We start from the raw sequence: 26,621 nt of genomic DNA, 5'->3' as shown, positions 1-26,621 counted from the left end.
CCACTGATATTATACATCTATGTACAGAGTTGTGTGTTGGTGTGGAGGTTAAACTACACTTGTTGTTTTGAATCCTTTAAGTGGTCCTAGAGTATAGGATAGACCTACTTAGGTCATTTATGCATGGGTACTTTCACTCACATTCACCCCTGTCTGTCTCGGTTGTTCCTTGGAGTTATGCATGAGTTTTCCCTCCATTAGAGATGACCTCGCTGCCAGCCCTCACAAATCCTGGTCCTTCCCGTTCCTCTGTTAACCCGATTCTTCCCTCTCCCCTGAGTTCTATTAAGCTAGGAAATTTGATGTACTAGCTTTTGGCTGGTCAAATAGACCGTATTAATACATTCAATTCAATTCCCTGTTCCCTGAGCTCAGCCCGGGTGAAATCCCCGTGCATAAGGCAAAGTGTGGGACACACAAGCTTAGATTCACTCACAGTCAGTTACAAAGCAGCATGTCCAGAGGCAGGGATTCCAGTACTTCCTGATTCCTCTGAGCTCTTTCTGAGCAGAAGAAAGGCTTTTAAAACTGAGGCTTCGATTTCTCCCCCCCCTTTTTTTTTCAGATGGCTCCGTTTTTTGTTTTATGTCCTTAAAATACTTTTTATGTGACAATTGGGTTTGGGGGGGAGGGAACTTTTCTTTTACTACAGCCAATTACGAAGCAGCATTTCAAGGGGTGGGGATTCAAATACTTCCTGATTTGAGCTGGTGCATAGACTCCCAAAAGGAAAGTGTGGGTCCAGCAAGCAACAAACCTCAGGTGAAACTCCCATGCATAAACAACCTTAGTGTGAAATCATTTTTGCTCTTTTTAGTAAATTAATTAGCAAATTATCCAAACATTCAGATGTCAGCAGCTACCCCACAAACCACAATAATGCTGCTTTGAGAGTTGAGGTTACTCCTTAAAAAGTACATGGCATTATTGGATTACCGCATCTTATTATTTCTGCTAAAATTGTCTTCTCAACTTGATTAAGTCACTGGCTTCCTTAATTTTCTACATTCACTGTGAAATCCTGAAAGGAGGAGTCGGCATAACCCCACCGCTAATGTCCGTGCTGCTAACGCCATGCAAAGTGGCACGAACATCGGTGCAGGGCAAATTATGCCGGCTCCAGCGTGGTGTAGTGGTTAAGAGCGGTGGTTTGGAGCGGTGGACACTGATCTGGAGAACTGGGTTTGATTCCCCACTCCTCCACATGAGTGGCGGAGGCTAATCTGGTGAACTGGATTTGTTTCCCCACTCTTCCACATGAAGCCAGATTTTGTGATAGGTCTGAATCTGTTAAATTGCCAGGCTAGTGTATTCTCTCTCCGAGCTGACATTTTCAGAGCTATTCACCACAGGTTAGAGGGGTTTGCCCCAGTGTGTATCACTTCACACTTGCCTACTTTGAACATCATTTGCCATGTCATTGCCTACTCACCTGATTTGGAGAGAACCTCTTCATGGTGTGCTTTGTTTCTCATCATCCTGTGCAATTTGGTATTCTCTGTGAGATTGGCTACTTCACTGTTTATTCCCCACTTCCAGATTGCTTCTGAACTATATAAATGTCATCACTCCTAATACAAATCTTTGTGGTATCTCACTTCTTGCTTTCCTCCATTATAAGAATTGTCCAGTTATTCATACTTGTTGCTGCTTTTTGTTAAACCACTTTCTTATCTATGATCTTTTTGAGAGCCTGCGTGGTGTAGTGGTTATGAGGGGTGGACTTTAATCTGGACAATCAGGTTTGATTCCCCACTCTTCTACATGAGCAGCGGACTCTAATCTGGTGAACTGAGTTGGTTTCCCCACTCCTCCACATGAAGCCAGCTGGGTGACCTTGGGCTAGTCACATTCTCTTAGAGCTCTCTCAGTCCCACCTACCAGGAGTCTGTTGTGGGGAGGGGAAGGGAAGGAGATTGTAAGCTGGTTTGGTTCTCCTTAAAAGGTAGAGAAAACCGCCATATAAAAACCAACTCTTCTTCTTCTTCGTGGTGTGGTGGTTAAGAGCAGTGGTTTGGAGCGGTGGATTCTGATCTGGAGAGCCAGGTTTGATTCCCCACTCCTCTACATGAGCGGCAGAGGCTAATCTGGTGAACTGGATTTATTTCCCCACTCCTACACATGAAGCCAGCTGGGTGACCTTGGGCCAGTCACACTCTCAGCCCCACCTACCTCACAGGGTGTCTGTTGTGGGGAGGGGAAGGTAAGGTGATTGTAAGCTGGTTTAATTCTCCCTTAAGTGGTAGAGAAAGTTGGCATATAAAAACGAACTCTTCTTCTATCCCAGGACTGCCTTTGGTGAAGTACTGTGTCCAGAGTTTAATGTGTAACTTGATATTGCCTACCATGTTTTTAATTTTTCTTTCTTTTAATGTTGTGGCCACATCTTACCTACTGTTGGGATTTTTTAAAATTGTGGTTACCTAGTTTGTTTTTATGACTGCTGGTATTTTTGGAAGCAAGCAGGGTCAGCCCTGGGTAGTAGTTGGATGACCAACCACCAAGGAAGTCCAGGGTCACTGTGCAGAGGCAGGTAACGGCAAACCACATCTGCATGTCTCTTCCCTTGAAAACCCTACAAGGTCACCATAAGTCGGCTGTGTTAGCACTTTCCACCAACAATAACAAGAGTTTCTTTTCTCCAGCCATCAGATATTTCCCCCACCGCAAGTTAGCTGACTGATTTAAAAGGTTTGCTAGGTATCTTTTCTATTTCATGTGTCAGCTATTTTTTTTTTTTAATATCACTTAGTGGATATCTGTTCTACCATTTAAACGAATTAAGAGCTTTGACCTTGAGCTTTTCCTCAAGTTCAGAAGCATTACAATCCAGTTTCCCAGTCCTGTGTGCCTCTAGCTGTCTCTCAATTTAGTTTCGATTTTAGTTCAATTTTGCATGCACGCACACACACACTCTAAAGTAAAAACGAACCAAAGCAAAGTGGTCTTGAAGTGTTTGTGCCATGCCTTATCAGTCTTGAATCTCCTTTTAATACTTGGCAATCCTTGCTGTCTCTTTTTGTGCCTTCTTATCTATATATCAACATTACTGTATGTAATAGTAAGACATGTGGCTTGGTCTATTCATGAAAGCAGCAAAGCCAAGCACTACCAGAAAAAGTAGGGTGGGGGTCTTTCTTTGGAGATTTTTCAGGTTTCCATAAAAATCTGAGTTTGAGAATTAACCAAAAGAAAAGAAAAAAGTGTTCTGGTAAGGACTAAGCGTTCTCCATGAGGCACAAGGCATAGAATGTTCCTGTAAGTTAAAGTGTGGGGAGCAGAGGGAAAGGGGGGAACTGGCCTGCTCAAGCCCCTGAGATGGGCAGCCTAATCTTGAAGGGGGGGTAGTTTGGCGATCATTGGGGATGGCGCAGCCGCACCACCACCTCCTGAGAGGCTTCCCCGGCCATAAATAAAGTTGAAAAATACACTTTTGAGAAATCCCTGTGAAACTCTACAATGGAGTTTCACGGGACTACTCTTATCTATTTTGCTGGCTTAGCTTCATCGTAGCATTAAGGGGCATTCCCAGACCAAAAGGAGTTTGGAGGCTGACTAATGTCAGCTCCGAGACTGGGAATACCCCCTGAACACCTGCGGGGCCTCTTATACCAGGACAACAGTACCAGGGGGGCAGCACCAGCACCTGAGGCCCCCACAGCTGTGCTGTTCCAAGGGGCCAGCGTTAAGTTGCCCTGCACTGGTGTCCATGCCACTTTGCATGGCACAAGTAGCACGGATGTCAGTGTGGGGGTCACGCCAGCTCCTATGCAGCTCCACCCCCCCCTTCAGAACTGCCCAGTAAGACTCAACAGGTACTCAGAAAAATAATAGTTTGTAATTTACCAGAAAAAGGAGTGGGTAGTAAAATGACCTGAGGAGGGCAGAGCCTGCTAAGTGTTTTCCAAGAGACATAGAAATCCCTGCAGAGGAATAAAAGACATCAGTCTGAGAATTCAATAAAGAAGAGAAAAAAGGTAAAAGCCTAAGTATGGCAAGAGTGACCTAGGGTTGCCAGGTCCCTCTTCACCACTGGTGGGAGGTTTTTGGGGCAGAGCCTGAGGAGGGTGGAGTTTGGGGAGGGGGGGGGACTTCAATGCCATAGAGTCCAATTGCCAAAGCGGCCATTTTCTCCGGGTGAACTGATCTCTATCGGCTGGAGATCAGTTGTAATAGCAAAAGATCTCCAGCTAGTACCTGGAGGTTGGCAACCCTAGAGTGATCTCACAGAATTAGGTAATCTGGACAGTTAATACTCTATTGCCTCCTTTTTGGAGACCAGGCTTTTAAAGGTCAATGAAGTGTTTGCTAATTGTTCTGAAGCCATTGTATACTGAGTAATTTTTTATTATGTTACATAGTAGCTGCAGAAGGGTGTGTGTATGCATATGCTTAGGCTTCCAGACCCAACAGCAGGTGAGAGCAATTATCTTCATGCCTTGATTGTGGGCATTTCCTGAAAGCATCTTTTTGGCTCCTGGGAAACAGGATGCTGAGCAAATAGTCCATCAGGGCTGCACTCACTCACTCACTCACTTACTACCCCACCTTTCTCCCCAACAAGGGCCCAAACTGGTTTATATCATTCTCCTCTCCATTTTATCCTCACAACAACCCTGCGAGATAGGTTATGCTGAGAGAGTGTGACTAGCCCAAGGTCACCCAGCAAGCTTCTATGGCACGAATGTGGATTTGAACCTGGGTCTCCCAGATACTAGTCCCCACACCCTTAACCACTAAACCACACTGACTCCTATGTTTTTATGATCTTCAGCACTAACTTCAAGAGCAAAATAGGAAAGTCTGTGCAGCTTTTGTATTGAGGTGCTTCAGTCTTTTGATGAAGGACAGAGGAACCTATGTTTCTACATAATTTTTCTGGTAATTTTCTCAAGAAGTGTCAGATGCTGGATCTGCATTTCAGATTACTGGCTCTAGTAATCAATAGGTTGAGACAGTTTATTATTTGCTCTTTCTCCTCCTACCCACCTCTGCTGTGCTTCCCGCTATTTTATTGTCTTGTTTTGGTGTTTTGGTGTTATTCTACTATTTGGTAATAGATCACTAAAATTGAAGATTACTAAAATTGAAAAAAAGCTCCTGGGGGTTCCAAGCTGTGGCCTGGCAACCCTAGCAGATGCATGAAATACACCTTCCTTTCTGGAATGTAATATTCAGTGAATGAGCTTTTTTCCAAGTCACTTTTTGAAATGGCAGCATATATATGTTGAAAGGCATTGGAACTGGCTACTTAGGCAGCTTTTTCTGGGATGAATCTGTAACTAGGATGTGTCAGGAATAAAGGCTCCCATGGGCTCATCTCCTGACCATCAGTTTTGATATCACAATTTAATCATAGTATTGCTTCGGAGAGTCATCCCACGAGCTCCAAGACTGTCAGCTGATTTAAGAACAGTCCAAATTTTTCCCTTACAATGCGCATTCATTTGCAGGTATGTCAGCTAAGGTGGGCATGTTGAGGATCATGCTTGCCACCTGAGAAATCCACCACATAAATCAAGTGATAATGTCACATGCCATTCTCCCCCCACCCCCCGTGGCACTGTGAATGTTTGCATTATGTTTCTGTGTGATGTCGCTTTGAGTGACATTATGTGTCTGTCGGAACTGTTTGTGCAGTTGCCAGAGTATCTGTACAAATGGAGACTTTCCTTCTATGTTTCCGTGGCTGTGCTTGAAAGTACTGGTACAAAGATTTCTCTCACTCTGTGAGGGTGTCTTTGTGCTTCACAGTGAGAATAGACTTTCTTGCCAGACATTCTATTAAATCATGGTTAAGGCTTCCAATTTAGAGGGACAATTGCCATGTTAGATAAGGGCAAAAGTTTTAGAAACAGCTATGTCAGCTTCCATTGGAGTGCTACTAAAGACTCATGGGGCATGCCTTCCCAAGGTCACTAGAGGAGAGACCTCTACAGTGTCCTGAGATAATTTTTTTATTCTGAAAAACTCACCACAAACAATAGATAGCCTCTCCATCTTCCAACACATGTGGTATTATGCTAGATACCACATCTACCCACACATGGGGTTTACAGCTTCTGGACAGACCTTGGCCTGGTACCTTTTACAGCCCACTTTTCACCTAGTCAGCTGTTGGTTTTTGAAAGTTTCAATTCTTTTCTGCATTCAAGAGCAAACAGTCCACTCCTCTACATTTTTATTCAAAAGAAACTTCAGTGAGACAGCAGGGCTTAGTGTGCATAGACTGTAACTTTTGTTTCTGTGGTCCAGCTCACCTGAACCTTCTTCACTTCTCAAAATTTGTCATTTAAAATAAAATAACTTCTTTGTAGTTTGGCAGGGTTGCTGGAAGGGGTAGGGCCACAGGGATAAAATTCCAGGGAGCCATGTCACTCTGTGGGTCTAGGAAGCCATTCAAAGTGCCACAGGTCACTGTGCCTGTCAATTCTGCCTTTTTAACTGAGCGAAATGGAAGAAAACAGAAACTTTGGTCATAAGAACATAAGAAAAGCCCTGCTGGATCAGACCAAGGCCCATCAAGTCCAGCAGTCTGTTCACACAGTGGCCAACCAGGTGCCTCTAGGAAGCCACTAACAAGACGAGTGCAGCAGATAACAGGCATGCTCCTCTGATCCTGGTCTTGAGTCAGTGACGATTTCTCATCTTAATCTACCTCGCAGGGTTGTTGTGAGTGTGAATATTCTAGCCTGAACTTGTTGGTATAATGCTGGATATAAATGTAAAAGATGGAATGGAAAAGTATGTTCCTTATAGAGAGAGCCAGTTATTCTAACAGCAAGTCATATGCTTTGTTTTGGTTAGGTCTGTGTGGCATGAACATCGTGGTCCCTTGATTCAAGATTATTATTACTAACCATTAGGGTTGCCAGGTCCCTCTTCACTGGAGGTTTTTGGGGTGGAGCCTGAGGAGGGCGGGGTTTGGGGAGGGGAGGGACTTCAATACCATAGGGTCCAGTTACCAAAGCGGCCATTTTCTCCAGGTGAACTGATCTCTATCGGCTGGAGATCAGTTGGAATAGCAGGAGATCTACAGCTAGTACTTGGAGGTTGGTAACCCTACTAACTATCGTATCTATTAGGCTAGCCAACACCAAAGCCACCATAGTATCCTGTGCATTAAGTGACAACTTAGTCATGAGTGCCAGTTAGAACCTAGGTGGTCCTGTTAGGAATTAGAAGTACTAGATTCAAGTTCACCTCCACTCAAGGCTCCCTGGGTCAATTTAGAAAGACAAAAATGGGCAAGTGGCTACTGTTTAAAATGTGATTGTGTTATAGCTCTCTCAGCATGCTGTAACACATTCACAAGAATTGTATACAAACTGCAAGCAAGCTGTGTGGGTTTTTCATTTGACTGGCATGCGTAATCTTGAGAGCCTCCACACAAACACATTTCAAACACTCTTCCCTTGTCTGGTACTCATCTGATGTATGACATGATCTCCCAGCCTCAGTTGCTGATTTGCACAGCTGAACACATTGAGCAGAATCATGCACAAGAGTGCTTCTTGGACTGTATCTGTGGAGAGTGCTGGTGACATTCTCAAGGCAAAATATTGAATTTTTAGTGTGTTTTTAAAACCACATGCAGAAAACTAGCAAACCAAGAGAAAAATTCTAGTTCAACTTTCTGTCTAAGTTACTAATTTTCTAGGTTCAGTGAGGGTTTTTAAAATGTGATCTGAATGTGATCACCATATTTTGAAGTGGCACATTACCTGAAGGATGCAACCATATTGCTTTTCTGGATATGTAGCTGATTTTTCAACCTCAGTTGCATATGTGTGAAATGCACACACACACACACACACACAGAGAGAGAGAGAGAGAGAGAGAGAGAGAGAGAACGTTTCGCCGAACGTGCGTTCGATCCTGGCTAAATCCTGGCTTAAACAGGGAATAAAGGAGGCTAAAGCGACCATGCATTTTCGGGGGGGGGGGGAGAGAGAGAGAAGGGTGCCAACCTCCAGGTAGTAGTTGAAGATCTCCTGCTATTACAATTGATCTCCAGCTGATAGAGATCAGCTCACCTGGAGAAAATGGCCGCCTTGGCAATTGGACTCTATGGCATTGAAGTCCCTCCCTCCCCAAACCCCACCCTCCTCAGGCTCCGCCCCAAAAACCTCCCACCAGTGGTGAAGAGGGTCCTGCCAACCCTAAAAGAGAGAGAAACACTTTGACTCTCTATCAACAGTACAAGATGGTTAACTATGAGAAACGAACACTGCACTTTAAAAGTGCTGTAAGTAATAAGAGTTTGTGCCACTGTTTCAAGGCAGTGCTTTTTAAGCACGCTCATATTTTTGGTTGTAAGAAACAGTCATAGGTGAGGCTTAGAGGGGAATATTCATATTTTAGCTCTAAATGTAGATTATAACTGTACATTGAAAAGATTTTTAAAAACATTTTATGGATTTGTAAATAGAAAAGTCAAGCCTTTTAGTAGATACTTTATGATGCTTACAGGGCCAAGTGAAAAGTATATCCTCACATGTCATATTAATTGTGTTTGTTTGTTTTTTGTCTCCACTGAGGTAAATGTGGCCTTGGGTCTTTGTCATATTTTCCCTTGGTAACCAACAATAGCATAAGATCACAAAGGGAATTGTCGTTCTTTATAAAACAAATAGCTCGTTTTTAAATACCCAAGCTAGACAACGGAGCGGTTGAAAATACTGGGTGGAATGTAATTGTTCAATTGTGTTCTTGTTTGAGGAATTAATTTTTGTGATCCTCACTCAGGGAATGTAGTATTTGGAGATCTCTTCTAGGATTTCTTATTTAAACTGCAGTGTTCTCTGGGGGAACTATGTAATAGTAAACCCAGAGAAATGATCACCATCACAGTTTCCTTTTAGGTGCTTTTGCTGGTTTGCATTTGAGGAGGAGTGGTCAGAAACTCCCCTAAGAGCCCTACCTCCAGATCCTCAATAGCTTATGCTGCCCTGTTTAGCGACTGCCCGCATTTCTGATTTTCTGAGGACTCTCACAGTGGTCACACACTCCACAGATTCTTCATGAAATGTGGCCCAAGATGCCTCCAGGTGTCCAGGCACCTCTAGCTGTGTGGAGCATGACTTGGTTGTGCTGGGGAAATCCCCTGTTACATATGTTTTTGATATGCTGGCTAAATACAAATTAAAACTACATTCCAAGATTTCCAGGAGAGCAGGCTAATGAGTTTTCTTTTTGGAAACAGCCAATGAGTCTCAGAGGCTCACACATCTACTCTCTCCTCCAACATTGTGCATTTCCTGCCCAGCTAATATGTGCCTTATTAAGTTAAAAAGACAATTCTGGACGGGTAGTTCTTTCTTTCCCGCACCCTGTGCCTTTAGTAATTGCCAGATCACTCAGAATGGCCCACTTTAAAGCTAATGTTCCCATTGGTTGGTCCTGCAAATGTCACTAAACCAAACTCTCTAGCACTGATTGGAAAAAAATTCCATTCCCAAAAGGCTGGCAGGATTGTTGTGGTTGCCTAGCAACTGACACAATGGCTGCTGCAGAGGGTATTCATTTCTTAAAGCTACAGGTGCTGCTTCTATTATTTGGGGGTTAACCCAATGTATTTTTTTTTAACATTTCAGGAAGTGGGCTGTTGTATTGGTGGGACATCTAATATCCCTTTGTAAATCTACATCGCTAACATAGGCATTAAGCTTCCTAATCTTTTTAGAAAGTATGTCAGCAAAATCAGTCCCCATGATCCCAGTACTTCTCATCCAGCACCACTGCATAACCCAGTTTGCCATTGCTTCTGTGCTTGTTAAAGGAACAAGGGTAAACTTAAATAGACTTTTCACTGATTTATTTGCTAAAGATTTTTTTCAATATGAAGTTTTTGTAAACTACAGCCCACTTCATCAGATGCAAGAAGTATGTCCTATACAAGTATACAATTACAAAATTAGACACATGGTTTAGATCAGGGTCATTCAGGGGGGTGGAATGTGTCCCATGTCCCATTCCCATTCTGGTGCTCGGCATTCGTGTTTCCTAGAGCTATATGCTTGCAGCAGGCCATTGGCAAATGAGGGAAATGGGGTTTGTTTTTGTTTTTTTGTCTTGCTCTTATTATTTGAAATGGAAGAAGGTGAAGGCAAAGAGATGAGACTGAGAGTTGTGCTGTGCTTCTGCTCTAACCCCGCTGGCAGCTTACTGCACCCAGTGATGAATGAGCTCATTGCTGGGTCCTGCACAAGCTCCTCCGCTGAGGATTCAGAATCTCTAATAAGGCAGTCTGCCTTTTCCCAGCCTTGGTGGCTGTGTATGTTTTATTAACTGTACCAGAGTAATATTGGGCCACAGCGCTGGGCCAGTGTGATCAGGAAGAGAAAGACATTTGAATTGAGGCCGAGCAGCACAAAACGCATAAAGAGGGGGCAGGATAGGAGCTGGTTGTCATTGGGGGCCATATGAAGAAAAATCTTCCCAATAGAGGTATTCAGTGCTGTTGCTCCACTACAAAGCTACCCCCATCAATCACAGATGAGAAAGATGTGTAGGGGTCCTATCCCCCCCCCCCCGTCAAGTCACAGCTGATGTATGGCAACCCGTAGGGTTTTCAAGGCAAGAGACATTCGGAAGTGGTTTGCCATTGCCTACTTCCTCATCACCCTGGTATTCCTTGGAGGTCTTCCTTCCAAATACAAGCCAGGGTCAGGGCTGAGAGTGTGTGACTGGCCCAAGGTCACATAGCAAGCTTCTGTGGTGCAAGTGGAGATTCAAACCTGGCTTTCCCAGGACCTAGTCCAACACCTTAACCACCACACCACACTGGCTCTCAGGGGTCCTACAGCTAGAGCCAAACTTCAACCTTAATGTATGACCCAATGGGCCATTGCAAATATACACATCTGGAATCCTGGTTGGGTCAAGGAGCACCCTAAACACAATCTGAGAGCAAGCCCCTGTCGTTGCTCCTTCTGCTTTTTATTACTCATATCTTCCAACTTCCTATCATTGGTTGATTCTCATAGTGTTATCTGGCTTCAGACATCTGCTTAGGGTAAAGTTATCCTGGGTAGATTTTGTTAACAACAGGGCTTGGGGAGGACTACTTGGGGAGTGGATACCGGTGCCAAAATGGGCATGCAGTGTTTGTCCATTGCAAATGGATTCCAGACACAGGATTTATTTATTTATTTATTTATTAGATTTATATCCCGCTCCTACCCAACCGAGGTCGGGCTGAAGGATGGCATTGTTACCTTGGATAGGAGATTATTGAAGGCTACAGTTCTTTCTATTTAAAACAGATGGAATCTTCCCTATTGGCTGACTTTTCTTTTCTTTTCTTTTAGAAAAAGGAGTTCTGGGCTCATACACCCTCATAGAGTGTATTATGGCCGGTACTAGACATCCAAGATCCCTTTTTCTTTATGCCTCCTCTAAGGGCCCAAACATTGAAGGGGAGCATTATGCCAGGGTTTGGGGGCAGGGAGGGATGAAAGTCTGGGTTGCGAGCCTATTGCCATGATATCATTATTTTCAAAAATAAAATAAGGTTTTTTTATATAATGTCTGAGGGAGAGTATATTTATTTTACTGCTTTTGTATACCACCTTTCTGCTACTGCATTCGAGTCAGTTTGCAGTTCAAAACTAGTGCCTAAAATATAATATATATGACACAAAAAGGATTGAGAAGGGAAGAGGAAAACAAGCCAACTCAGATACCAACTCATACAGCTATGGGGCGGGGGGTATGACTGGGAGGAGGACATGTTACACATTAATGCTGGACCCACCATCTTGTTACTTTTATATGATGTTCATTTATGCAGCAACAGAACAAATGCAGGTTCTCTTTTGGCAAAGGTTGGAAATTATTAAGGGGAAGGGGGCAGGAGAAACATAATTCTGTACCCTCATCAGCTCATACCCTACCAGAAAATATTTTTGTTAGTCTTTAGGGTGCTACTGGACTCTTGCCCTTTTCTACCCTCATCAGGGACTTTCTCAGGTTTTTTCCAGTATTAAAAACATCACCTTCTCATGCCTACAAAAGACACCATTGGGACATGACACAACAAAGCAGGTTGAAAGAGACAGCCTAGGAAGGAGGAGAGGTTTTTGAAAGGCTGTTTCAAGCAACAGTAATGGGTTTAGTAGCCTTTTTCTTGGCTAGAATGTATTTTAATTTAAATGGCTTTCTTCCATTTTCTATCCCACGTTAACAATAGGATGGGGGAGACTTGTCTGAGCAGTAGTGTGTGTGAAAAGGATCTTGGGGTTTTAGTAGACCAAACACTGAACATGAGTCAGCAGTGTGATGCAGTAGCTATAAGGCAAATGCGGTCTTGGGCTGCATCAACAGAAGTATAGTGTCCAGATCATGCAAAGTGATGGTATCGTTTTACTCTGCTCTGGTTAGACCTCACCTAGAGTACTGTGTTCAGTTTTGGGCACCAAAATTTAAGAAAGATGTAGACAAGCTGGAACGTGTCCAGAGGAGGGCAACAAAGATGGTGAGGGGTCTGGAGACCAAGTCCTATGAGGAAAGGTTGAAGGAGCTGGGTATGTTTACCCTGAAGAGGAGAAGACTGAGAGGGGATATGATAACCATCTTCAAGTACTTGAGGGGCTGTCATATAGAGGATGGTGCTGAGTTGTTTTCTGTTGCCCCAGAAGGTCAGACCAGAACCAACGGGTTGAAATTAAATCAAAAGAGTTTCCATCTAGACATTAGGAAGAATTTTCTAATAGAGCGGTTCCTCAGTGGAACAGGCTTCCTCAGGAGGTGGTAAGCTCTCCTTCCATGGAGGTTTTTAAGAAGAGGTTAGATGGCCATCTGTCAGCAATGCTGATTCTGTGACCTTAGGCAGATGATGAGAGGGAGGGCATCTTGGCCATCTTCCAGTCACTGGGGGTGTGGGGGGGGGAGGTAGTTGTGAAATTCCTGCATTGTGCAGGGGGTTGGACTAGATGACCCTGGTGGTCCCTTCCAACTCTATGATTCTGTGAACAATACTCACAGGTGCATACAAGTAATACAGGACAGTTGTAAAGTATGTCTTGTGTCATGTTGGAAAGTGCACTAAGCGTTGGATAATATGTGAAAGCCAGGTGGCTTCCAAGGATAGATTTATGGATGCCAGTGAGTCATATGAATACTTCATACATGCAGTTTGCCACTCCATGGGATCATGAACTGTGCCTTTTAAGAATCAAGGCTGCGGGATTAGTGGGAAACCATTTGTCTCTATACGAGTCATTCATACCGTGCATTTGCAAGTGTGACCAGCCAAAAGATGCCACCAATGTTATAGGAAATGTTCTGGGATGTGTGTGATGAGAGTTGGCCCTGAGGCAGCCTTGGAATTGCTGTCCCCGATCAGTGCTCCTCGGTCCAGCATTTCAAATAACCTTATTTCCTTGGCACCAGTCTTCACCTTGATTTTGCCATCAGACCTTACATTGTTTCCAGGCAACTGGTACCGCATTGCATGCCAATGTATACGAGGGGGTTTTACATTGGGAGATGGATATGTTCTTGCTTAGTGGAGGTCATGAGAGACCTTTAGAGAAATGGGATTTCAGAACTGCGGGGGCCGTCGTTTGAATCAGTACCCACTGTTTGCATATGCAGATGGGGCATGGCTGATTAAAATTGGATCCTGGCAAGATACCAGAAACAAGATTATTATCTTTAAGTCAATCCGGTTGAAACTATCTCTGTCCTAGATCTCAGTTATACACTCAGAGTAGTTCCCTGGGCCCTGCTATAAAGAGGAGAGGAAATAGGCGAGGAGAAAGCCGTGGTTTCTGCGATCTGCTTTAAGGTGCATGACTGCGTAACTGCTAACTCAACCTGGAGTTTAACTAGCTTGTTTCAGTGAAAAGAGAAAGGGAGAGTTCACCAGCTGACAACTGGATTTCAGGGTTAGTTGAGTACAAAAATTGCTTTCTGTATCATTTGACCCAGTTGTCACGTTCTGGTAGGAATCTGACAAAAATCTTTTCAAAAATCCCTGTCAGCGGGGGAGAGAAACAAGCCTCCCCTTGTCAAAAGTGGTCAACTGGCAGATTCACCCATAGCCTCCCAACTAGGGTTGCCAACCTCCAGGTAGTAGCTGGAGAGCTCCTGCTATTCCAACTGATCTCCAGACGATAGAGATCAGTTCACTTGGAGAAAATGGCCGCTTTGGCAATTGGACCTTATGGCATTGAAGTCCCTCCCCTCCCCAAACCCCGCCCTCCTCAGGCTCCTCTGCAAAAATTTCCCGCTAATGGCAAAGAGGCAACCCAACTCCCAACAGAAATCTCCCTCCACTCTTCAGTAATTGAAGTGGTTCAGGTGATTGGTGAAGAGAAGAGGCTGAGGCATACATGAGCAAGTGAGGCTCCCTTCTGTCCTGACTACGTGCTCCTGTTTGTCTCCCTCCCTTTGTTCCCTTACTAGAAGGGTGGGATGACTGTGTCAATGCCCTTTCTCTCCCTCACATCATCTTAGATATTTGTGATAGAGGTCCCTCAATGCATCCCAATATTTCTCAATAGAATCAGAGGGAAGGGGTACAGGAACAGCAAAGGTAAGAAAGGAAGGGAAAGGAACAGATGGGGGGCAGGGAGGAGAGTGGGCAAGAGGATTTGGCCAGGAACTCTTGGCAACTGAGTCCTTACATTATAGTCTTCTGCAAGAAACTGTAGCCTGTCAAATGTGGGCTGTCAGAAACATTACAAAAAAAACCCCGGAGAACCAAATTAACTATTTTGTTTCAGCCCTGGTCTTTAACCCTAACTATATATTCACACATTGTTTTTTGTTACAAACAGACCTATAGTGTGACAGGCAGTTACTTGGCAAATTACTGGCAGTTACAGGCGCCCTTATCAAAGAGCCGGGATCATCTGGAGCACTCTGTTAAATGAGCACCCTCTCCCTGTGCGAAACCTGGCTTTCTTGCTATGTAATGTGTGAAATGACCCTGCTGCAACAAGTGTGACATTCTTACATTCTATCCACTACAAGCGTGACCCAGATCCTTTTTGAATTCTGAGGGAATGCCTTTAGCATTCCACATTTTAAATATGAAGACTGCCGATGTCTTCTTTTGATAACTTCTGAGAAGTCTCAGAATTTAAAGTCCTGTTTCAGACTTTAAGGTTTTGCCCTGTGTTGGATATCACCATGCTGAATATCATCAGAAGACGAGAGAGAAATCACTGGAATGAGAGAGCCTGTAAGAGTTCATCAGTCTGGAGATTTCAGAACAATGTCCTTTGTTTGACCAAGCCATGATCTCTGTCTCTGCAGCTGAATCACAGGCCCTTGCCTCCCAAATATATTCCCGTGAAGAAGATTGAGAAAGGCATGCTGCTAGAACATATCCTGACTGACCTGAAGGTGCCTCATAGTTATGAGGTCCGCTTGACACCTTTGACCCGCTTTGGGGCCGGAGACATGGCTACCCGTATCATTCGCTACATAGAACGTAAGTGTCTCCTCTAAGTTGCTCAGGGCTCTTTTTGTGCTCCGCAAGACATGAATACATTCACCTGATAGGGTGGAAATCTTCGTTCTGTTCAAAGTAATTCTAAAAGATGTTTCAGAATAACTCAGACAGATTTGTGGGTTTTATTATACTTGTACCCTGCTTTTCCTTCAAAGAGCTCAGAGAAGCATATGTGTAGTGCCCGGGCCATTTCTCATCCAGGCAGAGCACAGAGCCAGACCTCTGTAGCAGCAGTCACAGAACCGCAGCACATGCTGTCAGATAGATTTACTCCCAATCGCTAAAAACTTTGGCCTTTGTAGCCACAAATCTTTTGTTTGTAGAAGGAAATATACATAGGCAGGACTTCATGTATCAATAAACTTGCACCAATATGGCTGCTGTGTTTTAACTTAGGCTCAAAGGGCTTCAAACAATGACTTACACTGCCCCATGTACTTCTATGTATGAGCTTGGATCCTATGCCCTCATTCTATGTGCACTTTCTCTTTGTCCATTGCAGAAGTGGTCATCCACTGTGGATTGCATTCCTATAGCGCTTGGTAGTTCGGAGCTCCATGAAAAGCATTGGTCATGTGCAAGCAGAAGTGCCTAGCATGAGAGAGTGGGCACTCCACAGCAGAGGGCAGCCTGTGCTGTGGCAAAGAGAAGCACATGCGGAACAAATGCATAGTATCCATGCCATGGTCTCATTTTTGGGATAAACTGGATTCTTGATTCCACATCTCTCAAATCTTACTTCATATCATCAGGAGCATCTAACTGGTTTCAGTTAACTTATGAGTTTTCACTAGGGTTGCCAACCTCTAGGTGGTGGCTGGAGATCTCCTGCTATTTCAACCAATCTCCAGGCGACAGAGATCAGTTCACCTGGAGAAAATGGCTGCTGTGGAAGCTAGACTCTATGGCATGATACCCTACTGAAGTCCCTCCCCTCCCCAAACCCTGCGCTCCTCAGGCTCCATCCCCAAAATCTCTAGGTATTTCCCAACCCAGAGCTGACAACCCTAGTTTTCACTGTCTGAGAGTGAAATATGAAGCAGACTATATTTTGCATTTCTGTTTCTGCCAACAATTTTGGTGGGATCACACAACACCTCAGATTCCCCCAAAAGCTTTGAAAGCTTGCATTGAAACAAGTGTGCTTGTTAAGACTCAAACTAAACGGGACTGAGGAAGACTTGAAACAATCGTATCCCTGTTTACCTTCTCTTCTTTTGAAGACTTCCAAGCTGGATTAACTGTGACTGTTACTCTTTTGTAGACACTCACCTTTGGATTGATTGTTACTCTCTTGTAGACACTTACCTTGGATTGATAGTTACTGTATATTATGTGATGTTTGCTTATGCTTATTACACTTTTTGAGTATTTGGCTATAGTGATTTGTTCTGTACTTATTTTCTAACCTTAGGTACTAGTACAGAGGTATTAATCTTTGATTACTTAACCTCCAGGTAATAGCAGAAGATCTCCTGCTATTACAACTGATTTCTAGCCAATAGAGATAAGTTCACCTGGAAATAATGGCCGCTTTGGCAATTGGACTCTATGGCATTGAAGTCCCTCCTCTCCCCAAACCCTGCCCTTCTCAGGCTCCGCCCCAAAAATCTCCCGCTGGTGGCGAAGAGGGACCTGGCAACCCTATATTAAAATGTCCTATGGTTTTCCAATCCCAACAATTGGTGTCTGTTCTCTCAGTTACCATTAGACTTCATGAATGAATAAGGTAAGTTTATCAAAACTAACTTTCCCCCCCTCAGAACTTGGTATGGCCAAAAGATTGTGTGCACCAGTTAAGAAACTATATGCTGAATCCCAAATTCTGATCCAGGCTGTTCAGGTATAAAGACATGGCTTTAATCAAACATATTAGTAAAATTCTGGACATTTTTTCTGTTGAGTCGTTGAGTGTGTTCATATATGTTTAGTGATATCCTAAAACCTCTGTTTTCTCATTCCTTTCCCAGCACTCAGCTCCCCCAACCCAATAGGTAAGTAATGAGACTCAGTTCTTTGCTTTTTAAATGTCTAAAATCATCCTGTGTTCTGTAGGCATGAGCCATGCATTAACAATTAAAGATATTTTTAAAAACACTCTGAAAGTACCTAAAATGTACAGCTAAAATAAATATGAACATACCCTGCATACATAATCCCTTATATCCTCACTATTAATTTTTTTTTTAAAAAATGGCCTTGCATTTTCTACAGAAGATGTTTAAGAAATTGAGCAGAATTTTGGAAGAAGAGAATTTTAAAGTGGGCAAAAGCCTCTGAGATTGTCTCTAGACATATCTGGTGGATGGAGTGGACAAAAGCAAGGAATCTGCTCATTTCAGAAAGCACAATGGGACTTTGAAGTAGAGGTGGTCTTTATTGTATGTAGTGCGTAAGTTATGTAAGGCTCCGAGATCAGATTTAGTGCCTTGACCTGTATCCCAAAGACCATACTAAGTCAAAGACCATACTACGTCAGTGAAGAAGATTCATTTGCTTCTTTGCTTCTTCCTGTAATGCAAGTGCTGTAATCTGATACTTACAGCAATTAAACTGGAGTCTATGATCCTTTAAGCATCTTAGCACTAAAGGCTGGCATGACAGGGTCTGAAGATGTTGACCGAGAAAATTAGCTTTTTTCCCTTTTTAAAAAATTTTTTTGTAACATCTAGCCTGATGTTCTGAGTTCTGATGAGCTCGAAGACTTGCACAATGTTTTGTGTCATTTTGTTTGGCACTAATAAAAGGGCTTCTTGTTTGTTTGTTTGTTTGTTTGTTTTGTGCTGGGTTTTGTGTGGGCCAATATGGCTATTTACACCTTTTTTTGCTGAGCCATGGCCCTTCGCAAAGGGAAAGATGTGTTCAAGTCTGCTTCAGTTTCTTATTGTTATTATTTGAAGGCTGCTGCAGATCTACTCCTGAAATCCCATTAGGAAATGGTAAGGAAATAGGGTGGCCAGCGGGCAACTTCATGTCCTCAATCTTCTTCCCCCGCCACCACTTAATATGGTCTTCATAGAGTTTTGGGTGAACCCTAGAGCACCCCATAACATGGCGATGTCACTTCCAGTTATACAGCTGGAAGTGTTGTCACAATATCATGGGATGCCTTTAGGGTAAGACCTGCCCTGTCAGTCTTCCAGGGGGTTCTAGCTGAACAACCCTATAAGGAAAATGCTCATTTGGTAGCTGGTACACAGAGATGGTTCCATATTGGAGAAATAACATTTTTCCTTTTTCCATCTGAATTTTTCCCCATGCAACTGTCTATTTAATTAATTTATTTAATTTTTATTTATTATATTTATATCCCACTCCCCTGCTAAAGCAGGGCTCAGGGCAGCTAGGACCTTCCCCTGCCCTTCCACAAGCATTAAAACCTCTCCAGCAATGGATAGGGTTGCCAACCTCCAAGTACTAGCTGAAGATCTCCTGCTATTACAACTGGTCTCCAGCCAATAGAGATCAGTTCACCTGGAGAAAATGGCCACGTTGGCAATTGGACTCTAGAGTGTTGAAGTCCCTCCCCTCCCCAAACCCCGCCCTCCTCAGGTTCTGCCCCAAAAACCTCCTGCTGGTGGCGAAGAGGGACCTGGCAACCCGAGCAATGGAATACCCCTGTCCATATGTAACCATATGCAATCACTTGTCCTGTTATTCAGCTTCAGGCCTGTTATTCAGGCCTGCTTCACATACGAAATTGTAAAGGCAAGAATTAATATGAATTGGAGGGTATCCTCAGACTATTCTTGATGCTTAATCGTATATATCTTTCCCTCCCCCATTATCAAAGAAAGCCTCTAGAGGCTACATGTTCAATCAGAGGAATGGTAGGTCCCTTTCTCGTAGGCTTTCCATTTCCACACTCAAAATCATACCACTAGGCACTGCTTTTCCCACCATGGGGAAAAGTTATGGGTACCTGCTCCTGCCTCCATTGCAGCACAGGACATCCAAGCCTAGGGGATATGATACTCAAGCAGGTGTGAGCCCAGCTGCCATAAACTAACTACTTTATGAAAGCAGCTATAAGTCAATCTCTTTGGCTGTCCTGGTGGTTGAAAAAAGCCGCATTGGAACTGTTTAAAAAGCGAAATGTAGCATGATGGACTGTCAGTAACTTTATGGCTGAGCTGTGTAATTCAGCCAGAATGACCCCCTTTAGCACTCAGCAGTATGAAACCCTCTGCGTTTATCTCTCCCTCTTATCTCGAATTCCACAGCGGCTCTTGGAGGGGAATTGAGAGGCTGAGTTATAAGTGCAGAGGAACCATCACACATGATTGCCCAAATAAACCCCACCCGTGAATGTCCCACACTCTGGAGTGAAAGGCAAAGATTGGATGATTAATGCCAGTGGCAGCCTGATATAGGGGCACATAATGTTGATTAATTTACAGGCTCAGAGAATCATTTAGTACAATTATTTCTTCATTCATTTTCTCTTTGGTTGTTAAGATGTTAATGCTTAACGCTATCAGGGTGTGCACGCACGTGGAATGGGTAGAGAGCTAGGGACTGTACCTGTGCCAGTGAGACTGCCTGGTGAGGGAGTTCTTACTTTCCAGGCACATTAAGCTTATACAGCAACAGCCCTGACCATAATAAACTTACATCTAATTTTGCAAAATCAGATTACTCAAATCTTTGTTTGACTGTCAATAAAGTTCCCCTCCCCTCTTTTTTTAAATAAAAAAATGTATCCTTTTTATTTAGAGCGCCAACACTAGCCACCTGATCAGATTCCACTTCTGATTATTATGTTCTGCTTTGTGACATTTCCTTTTTATGAAGTATTTTAACTTTTCATTCATGGTTCCTATGTGATATTAGCTGGATCCCATGCTTTGGCCAAGGAAGGGAAGGAAATGAGATTCTTGCATAGCACTTGCCACTGTCCAGTCCAGCTAATTCAAAATAACCTGTTGTGAAGCAAAATTCTGATAATGTAAAGCAGATCCCACTCTGAGGGCTTCACGAAATGAGACACTTGGTGATCTGTAATGTAATCACCTGTGGGTTTCTTTTTTAGTTCAAATGCCCCAATTTTGATGAGGGAATTGTCCTGAAGGAAGAAATATTTAAGCCTTTCTTGATGCTGCTTTCCATGTCTAATCACCCCCAACTCAAGCTGATGTTTGCTCCAAACGGGGAAAAGTGCAGACATCTGTATCACATGAACACATGAAGCTGCCTTATACTGAATCAGATCCTTGATCCGTCAAAGTCAGTATTGTCTCTACTCAGACCAGCAGCGGCTCTCCAGGGTTTCAGGTAGTGGTCTTTCACATCACCTACTTGCCTAGTCCCTTCAACGGGAGATGCTGGGGATTGAACCTGGGACCTTCTGCACGCCAAGCAGATTCACCACCACTGAGCCACAGTTCACCCCTAATCATACTTGGGGTTTTTTTTCTACCCAGGGAACTGGTAGCCACTTGTAAGGTGGGTGGCATAACCTGGATCAGGAAATCAGCTCAGATCAGGATTTAGCACCCCGTCCCACAGCACCACTTCCCTGATCTGAACCTCCCCTCCCCAACGGTTGCTTTGAACTAAAAAGAATAACACAGAGATCCCCCAGCTCCTCTACTAGTTTGGTGATATAAGCTTGAATGAGGCTGCTGACTATGTGAGGTACGCACAAGCCTCAACTCAACGGGGCCTATGCACAGCAGTGAACTGCTTCGTTGCAACCCAGCTAGTTGTCAGCGGTGGGTCTCTGAATGGAAGCCACCACCCCCACTTCCAACAGACGATTGGTCGTGTTCATGCTGACCGCACTAGCCTTCTGTTCAGTGCTGTGTCTGCTGTACCTGGTCTAATTTTGAAAACTGCACATGCAGCATCGCTTGGCTCTTGCAATTTCCGAGCCACGTGAGGTAGGGAGGAATGAACGGTGTTGATATATGCTGCAATCACGCAGTGCCCAAGGTTCTCTAAAGATCATATCACTGGCTGTTTTAATGATGACACATGATTTTGGCCTTGCATGGGATTGCACTTCCGTAGTATACTGTTTTAACTGTAACTTTCATGGTTTTAACTGGTTGTGGCAAGTAAGTTTTTAACAAGGAATAGCTATCTATCAGGAGCCCCGTGGCGCATAGTGGTAAGCTGCAGTACTGCAATCCAAGCTCTGCTCACGACCTGAGTTTGATCCCGACGGAAGTTGGTTTCGGATAGCTGGCTCAAGTTCGACTCAGCCTCCAATCCTTCCGAGGTTGGTAAAATGAGTACCCAGCTTGCTGAGGGTAAAGGGAAGATGACTGGGGAAGGCACTGGCAAACGACCCCATAAACAAAGTCTGCCTAGTAAACGTCGTGATGTGACTTCACCCCATGGGTCAGGAATGACCTGGTGCTTGCACAGGGGACCTTTACCTTTTTTTAGCTATCTGTACATCTGATGCAGGTGTGGACTATTTTGTGGTGAATCCTGCCTTAAATGGAAGAGAGAAGCCAGGTGTAGACGACTTTTGAATCCATTCTCCCCCTAGGATTGTACGGTTTCTTCAACCTCTGGCCGAAGTTAAGCAGTCAGGTGTTGGAATTACCCAGCCTTGTGCACCAGCTCCTTCTGCCATTCTCTGCTTCAGACTCTGTGTCTCTTGAGAAACACTGCAGGAACTGGAGCAAAGCCATCTCATTCACGTGGCCCCTTGGAAGAGCTGCTAAGCAGCTGCCGTTGCACCTCAGTTCCTGCCTCTCAGCTCTGGACAAAAAAACCCACCACAATTCATATACACCGTAGAGTCTGTCATTGCAATTCCCTGCTTCTCAGATGTCCTGTGCCCGCTTGTCCCTCTTCCGCAGCTCCAGATGCTGGGCAGTCCCCAGCATTCAGCGTTATGAACAGCGGCTAATTTGGATTAGGATGCTAATTAGAAATGAATGGACCGAGCTGAGAGCACTTAGTCAGGGTTAATTAGCAGTTAAGTGGGCAGCCAGGCTCCCTTTGGCTGTGTTCACTCACAGGAGCGCTCCAGCGGAATCTCCACGGGGGACTTCATGCTCCAGCACTCAGCAGAGCTTCAGCGAGGGCAACCCTTCAGTTCTGGTCACTGGGTCGCAGTCAGTTCTTCCTTCAGGTGCAAAGCACCTGTGGAGTGGGGGGGACACAGCCAGGACTCTGTGTAGAGTAAGATATATTATAAAATCTGTCCTGTGCCCTTCAGTATCAAGGGCTGAGGATAAAGGAAGCCAAAGGGAGATAGATCAAGAAGAAAAAAACTCCAAACAAACAAACAAAAACCTATATTTCACACATATTCAACTGCGCACAAGGACCACTTCCCCAAGAGCATTGCCCTTTGTTTTAGTGGATGGACTCAGTCCTTGAATTTGTCCCGGCATATGTTAATTGAGTCCTTTACTGAAATGAAAGGGGATCTTTGTGTATAAGCGTGCTTCATATGCACACACAGGCTGATTTGACTCAAGGCAGATGCCTACAGTCACTTCACCTGCCCTGGGAAGCCTTCCCGTTGGCTTCCTGTTGTGCTATGCATCTGTTTCCTAAGGTCTGCCCTCCCCTTCTTTCTAGTCTTATTCCTCTTGTTTAATCTCCCTTTATTTTCTTCAGCCATTTCCTGCATGATCATTGGTTGTAACATGAGTGCACATTTTCTCACTCTTGTTTATAAATGTGAAAATTTCACCTTTCTGGGCGGGGGAGAGCTTGAGTCTGCAGAAAGGTCTGGTTCAGTAGGTTTGCTCTTTTGTTTTATGTGCGATGATCCTTATTTCCTTATTCATAAACAGCAGCCTGTGAAAAATCTCAGGTATAATAGGAAGCTTGAACAACTGGAGAGCCAGGGACTATGTCTGGCCTTTTGAACTCCCTAAGCCTTCTCTCGCCCAAATCATGAATGAGCACATACACTCTTTGCGCTCTGGCTTTCCAATGAAACTTCAGCAATTTTTGACTGGGGAGTACTGAAGACTCAAAAACCCAGGGAATGCATGTTGCCATTTAAGGTCTCCAGCTCAACTTTATTTTTTGGGTTTTCTAAAGACAATCGTGACTTTGCTGCTGGAGAACTGGAGAATGAAAACAATGGGCATCATTTGGGTTCTTCGCTGCTCTTCACTTCTTAAAAATATGAAAATATATTTGGACATATAGGTCCATGACAGGCAGCAAGTTTGTGTGTATATATATTTCAGTAATTCATCTTGGGGAAATGCTATAAAGCTTTTTGTTTATGGAAATCTATGTGTACTTTAATTGGACACAACAGTCATACCATATGATCACAATGTGTCAAATTGTGGAACTCCCTGCCCCAGGATGTGGTGATGGCTGCCAACTTGGAAGGCTTAAGAGGGGAGTAGACATCCCCATGTTTTAAATGTCAGATACCAAAAATATGTACAGGATGATGGTATCTTGGTTTGGATTGGAGTGGATAATTTTTTCTACTATTTTTTTAAATCACTCTATCAGTTAACTTTTGTTTTCCCACCCTTCACTCTTTGTTTCTACTCCTCCTTCCCTTTCGTTTTCCCTTTTTTTTTTTTTTTTTTTTTTTGCCTTTCCCTCCTTTGTCATTTTCCCTTATTCCTTGTTCCCTTTACCTGTTTTTATCTTTTGGAGGACCTGGGAGTTTCTGGTTGATGTTGGTCTCCTGAGACTCACTTTAGGCTATCCTCACCATGGAGGACATTCTTGTTATTTTCTAAGGAGCAGTTAGGAAGATAGGATGTCATCTTGTTAAACTAAACTGAACAGTTGGTTTAAAATTGTATGCTTTAATTTTATATTTATTGTAATTTATTGTGAGTTGTTATTGTTATTATGGAATTTAGAGAATTCTCTTTAATAGAGTCAATTAGAAGTTTGTATGTTTTTCCATAGCTCATGTTTTGCGCCTTGGTATCTTTCATTACTTCTAATAAAAAGTTTAAAAAAAAGAGGGGAGTAGACATATTCATGGAGGAGAGGGCTAGCCATGGCTGTTAGTCAAAATGAATACTGTTAATGATGCATACCTGTTCTCTCTAGTATCAGAGGAGCATGCCTATTATATTCGGTGCTGTGGAACACAGGCAGGATAATGCTGCTGCAGTCGTCTTGTTTGTGGGCTACCTAGAGGCACCTGATTGGCCAGTGTGTAAAGAGACTGCTGGACTTGATGGCCCTTGGTCTGATCCAGCATGGCCTTTCTTATGTCCTTATCTGCACACAGACTGTGAATTCTTCTTAGATATACAGAATTTTCACTCTCTCACACATTTATTCATTGCTAAAAAATGAAGTTTTGGGCCTTCTTCTGGGTTACTTCCTTGTGATGGAAGATGCTGTTTGTCTTCTTGAATGAGAATCCCCTCAGTAGTATAAATGTAACAGTGCAATTATTTTTGCCTATCGCCTACTCCATCAGATAAAGAAGTTTAGCAAATGGCAACTTATTAGCCTCCATTCTTGCCTCCAGATAACACCTGCCACTTCGAGGATGAGAAGATCTGTGGTTACATGCAGGACACAACAGACAACTTTGACTGGATTCGACAGAGCAGTCTTACCTATGATCCCAAGCGCACTGCCAACACAGGCCCAACACTGGATCTCAGTGGCACACAAGAAGGTATGTAGGTCTCAAGCTTTCAGTGTTTTGGAGCTTTAATCCTCCTGTACCCTCCTTAGCCCCCCCCCCAGCAAGATTCTTGGCAGGAGACACAGGGGAAGGGAATAGGGTTGACAGGTCCCTGTTTGCCACTGGCATGAGGTTTTGGGGGCAGAGCCTGAGGAGGGCGGGGTTTGGGGAGGGGAGGGACTTCAATGCCATAGAGTCCAATTGCCAAAGCAGCCATTTTCTCCAGGTGAACTGATCTCCATCAGCTGGAGATCAGTTGTAATTGCAGGAAATCTCCAGTTAGTACCTGGAGGTTGGCAACCCTAGAAGGGAAGTAAGAAAGAAGAGACCTTGGTTAGAGAGCCTGGGAATAAAGCTTTGTTGTGTCACTTTGGTATAGGGTTATGATTGCCAGGTGCCCGCTGGTGGTGGGCAAACCCCTGGCAATTTCCCCCTCTGCACGCTGACCACCTGAGTGTCGGCGGGTAGATGTGCACATGCGCGTGCATACCACACGCGTCACTTCTGGTTTAGAACCGAAAGTTCTGCCTCGCAAGGGGCCTTTTACCTCTTAGTTTGAGTGGTAAAGGGCCGCCTTACCACTCAAACTAAGAGATAAAGGCCCCTTGCGAGACGGCACTTCCGGTTCTAAACCAGAAGTGACACATGCACGTTGATGCGTGTGCACACACACTTAACAAGAAGAGCCTCCCGCCAGAGGAGGTAAGGTACCTGGCAACCCTATATAGAGTTGCCAGGCAGGGCCTGGCAATCGGTGGGGGGACTTACTTGTAGCTATCCAGATTTCCCCCTGCAACATGCTGACATCACTTCTAGGTGCATGGGGAGTAGGCTTACCAGGTCCCGTTGGTCAATTGGCAAGAGGTTTTCTGGGGTGCGCGGGGCGCGTGCGTGCCTGGCTTGATGCCAACGCACCTACATCACTTCCGGTTTACTTGGAAGTGATGGGGACTCTCAATCTTGGCCGAAACGCTATGGAAACCATAGAGTTTTGGCTGAACTTGCTAGAGTGTCCATGTCGCTTCAGGGTAAACCCTGAATTGACATAGGTGCATCACATGTGCGTGCATGCACGGGATGCCCGCTGGCCCTCAGCTGGTCGGCGGGCAGCCCGATGGATTGGCGGTAGTTTACCCGCCACCACAGGCACTTGGCAACCCTAATGGGGAGTGATGTCAGCGTGTCAGGATGTTGCCTGCCCTCCCCCCAATTTCCCACCCTTTTCCTCCCTGCCGGCAAGCTGACTGGTGGGCGGGGAAGTATGGGAGAATTGCATCCCTACTTTGGTGTTTTTTACCCAGGGACAGTTTAGTGTGATGTCCTCATTGCTGCTGCAGCTGCTGATGCATGAATGGGCCACAATGCTGTGAGGAAGAGGGACAAAACCCTGCTTCCCAATAGCATCCAGGCTGGGGCAAAAAACCCATGTGGAAAAGGTCTTACATTCAGCGTTCTGTACTGACCTGGGAAGAAGCTCCAGATTAAGAAGCCTTAATCTGATGTGCTCATCTCCTCCCTGCTTATTTACTCACTGCACTTCAGGCCATTTTAGGTTTC

At 44.2% G+C, this 26,621-nt stretch overlaps 1 protein-coding gene across 4 annotated transcripts in view; it reads left to right on the top strand.

The window, feature by feature from the left end:
* MDGA1 (MAM domain containing glycosylphosphatidylinositol anchor 1) overlaps positions 1–26,621 on the top strand; it is a 324,727-nt gene that overhangs the window by 240,099 nt on the left and 58,007 nt on the right. For all 4 annotated transcript variants that reach the window (XM_056853572.1, XM_056853571.1, XM_056853573.1 and 1 more), the window contains exons 11-13: positions 15,268–15,445; positions 17,437–17,460; positions 24,903–25,055. In XM_056853572.1, coding sequence (XP_056709550.1) covers positions 15,268–15,445; positions 17,437–17,460; positions 24,903–25,055 — 355 coding nt within the window. The remainder of the gene's footprint in view (positions 1–15,267; positions 15,446–17,436; positions 17,461–24,902; positions 25,056–26,621) is intronic.

This window comes from Euleptes europaea, chromosome 7 (assembly GCF_029931775.1).
Source record: "Euleptes europaea isolate rEulEur1 chromosome 7, rEulEur1.hap1, whole genome shotgun sequence".
Classification (NCBI taxonomy): domain Eukaryota; kingdom Metazoa; phylum Chordata; class Lepidosauria; order Squamata; family Sphaerodactylidae; genus Euleptes; species Euleptes europaea.
The sequence above is the reverse complement of the archived record's forward strand: the minus strand, read 5'-3'. Positions and strand labels throughout refer to the sequence as shown.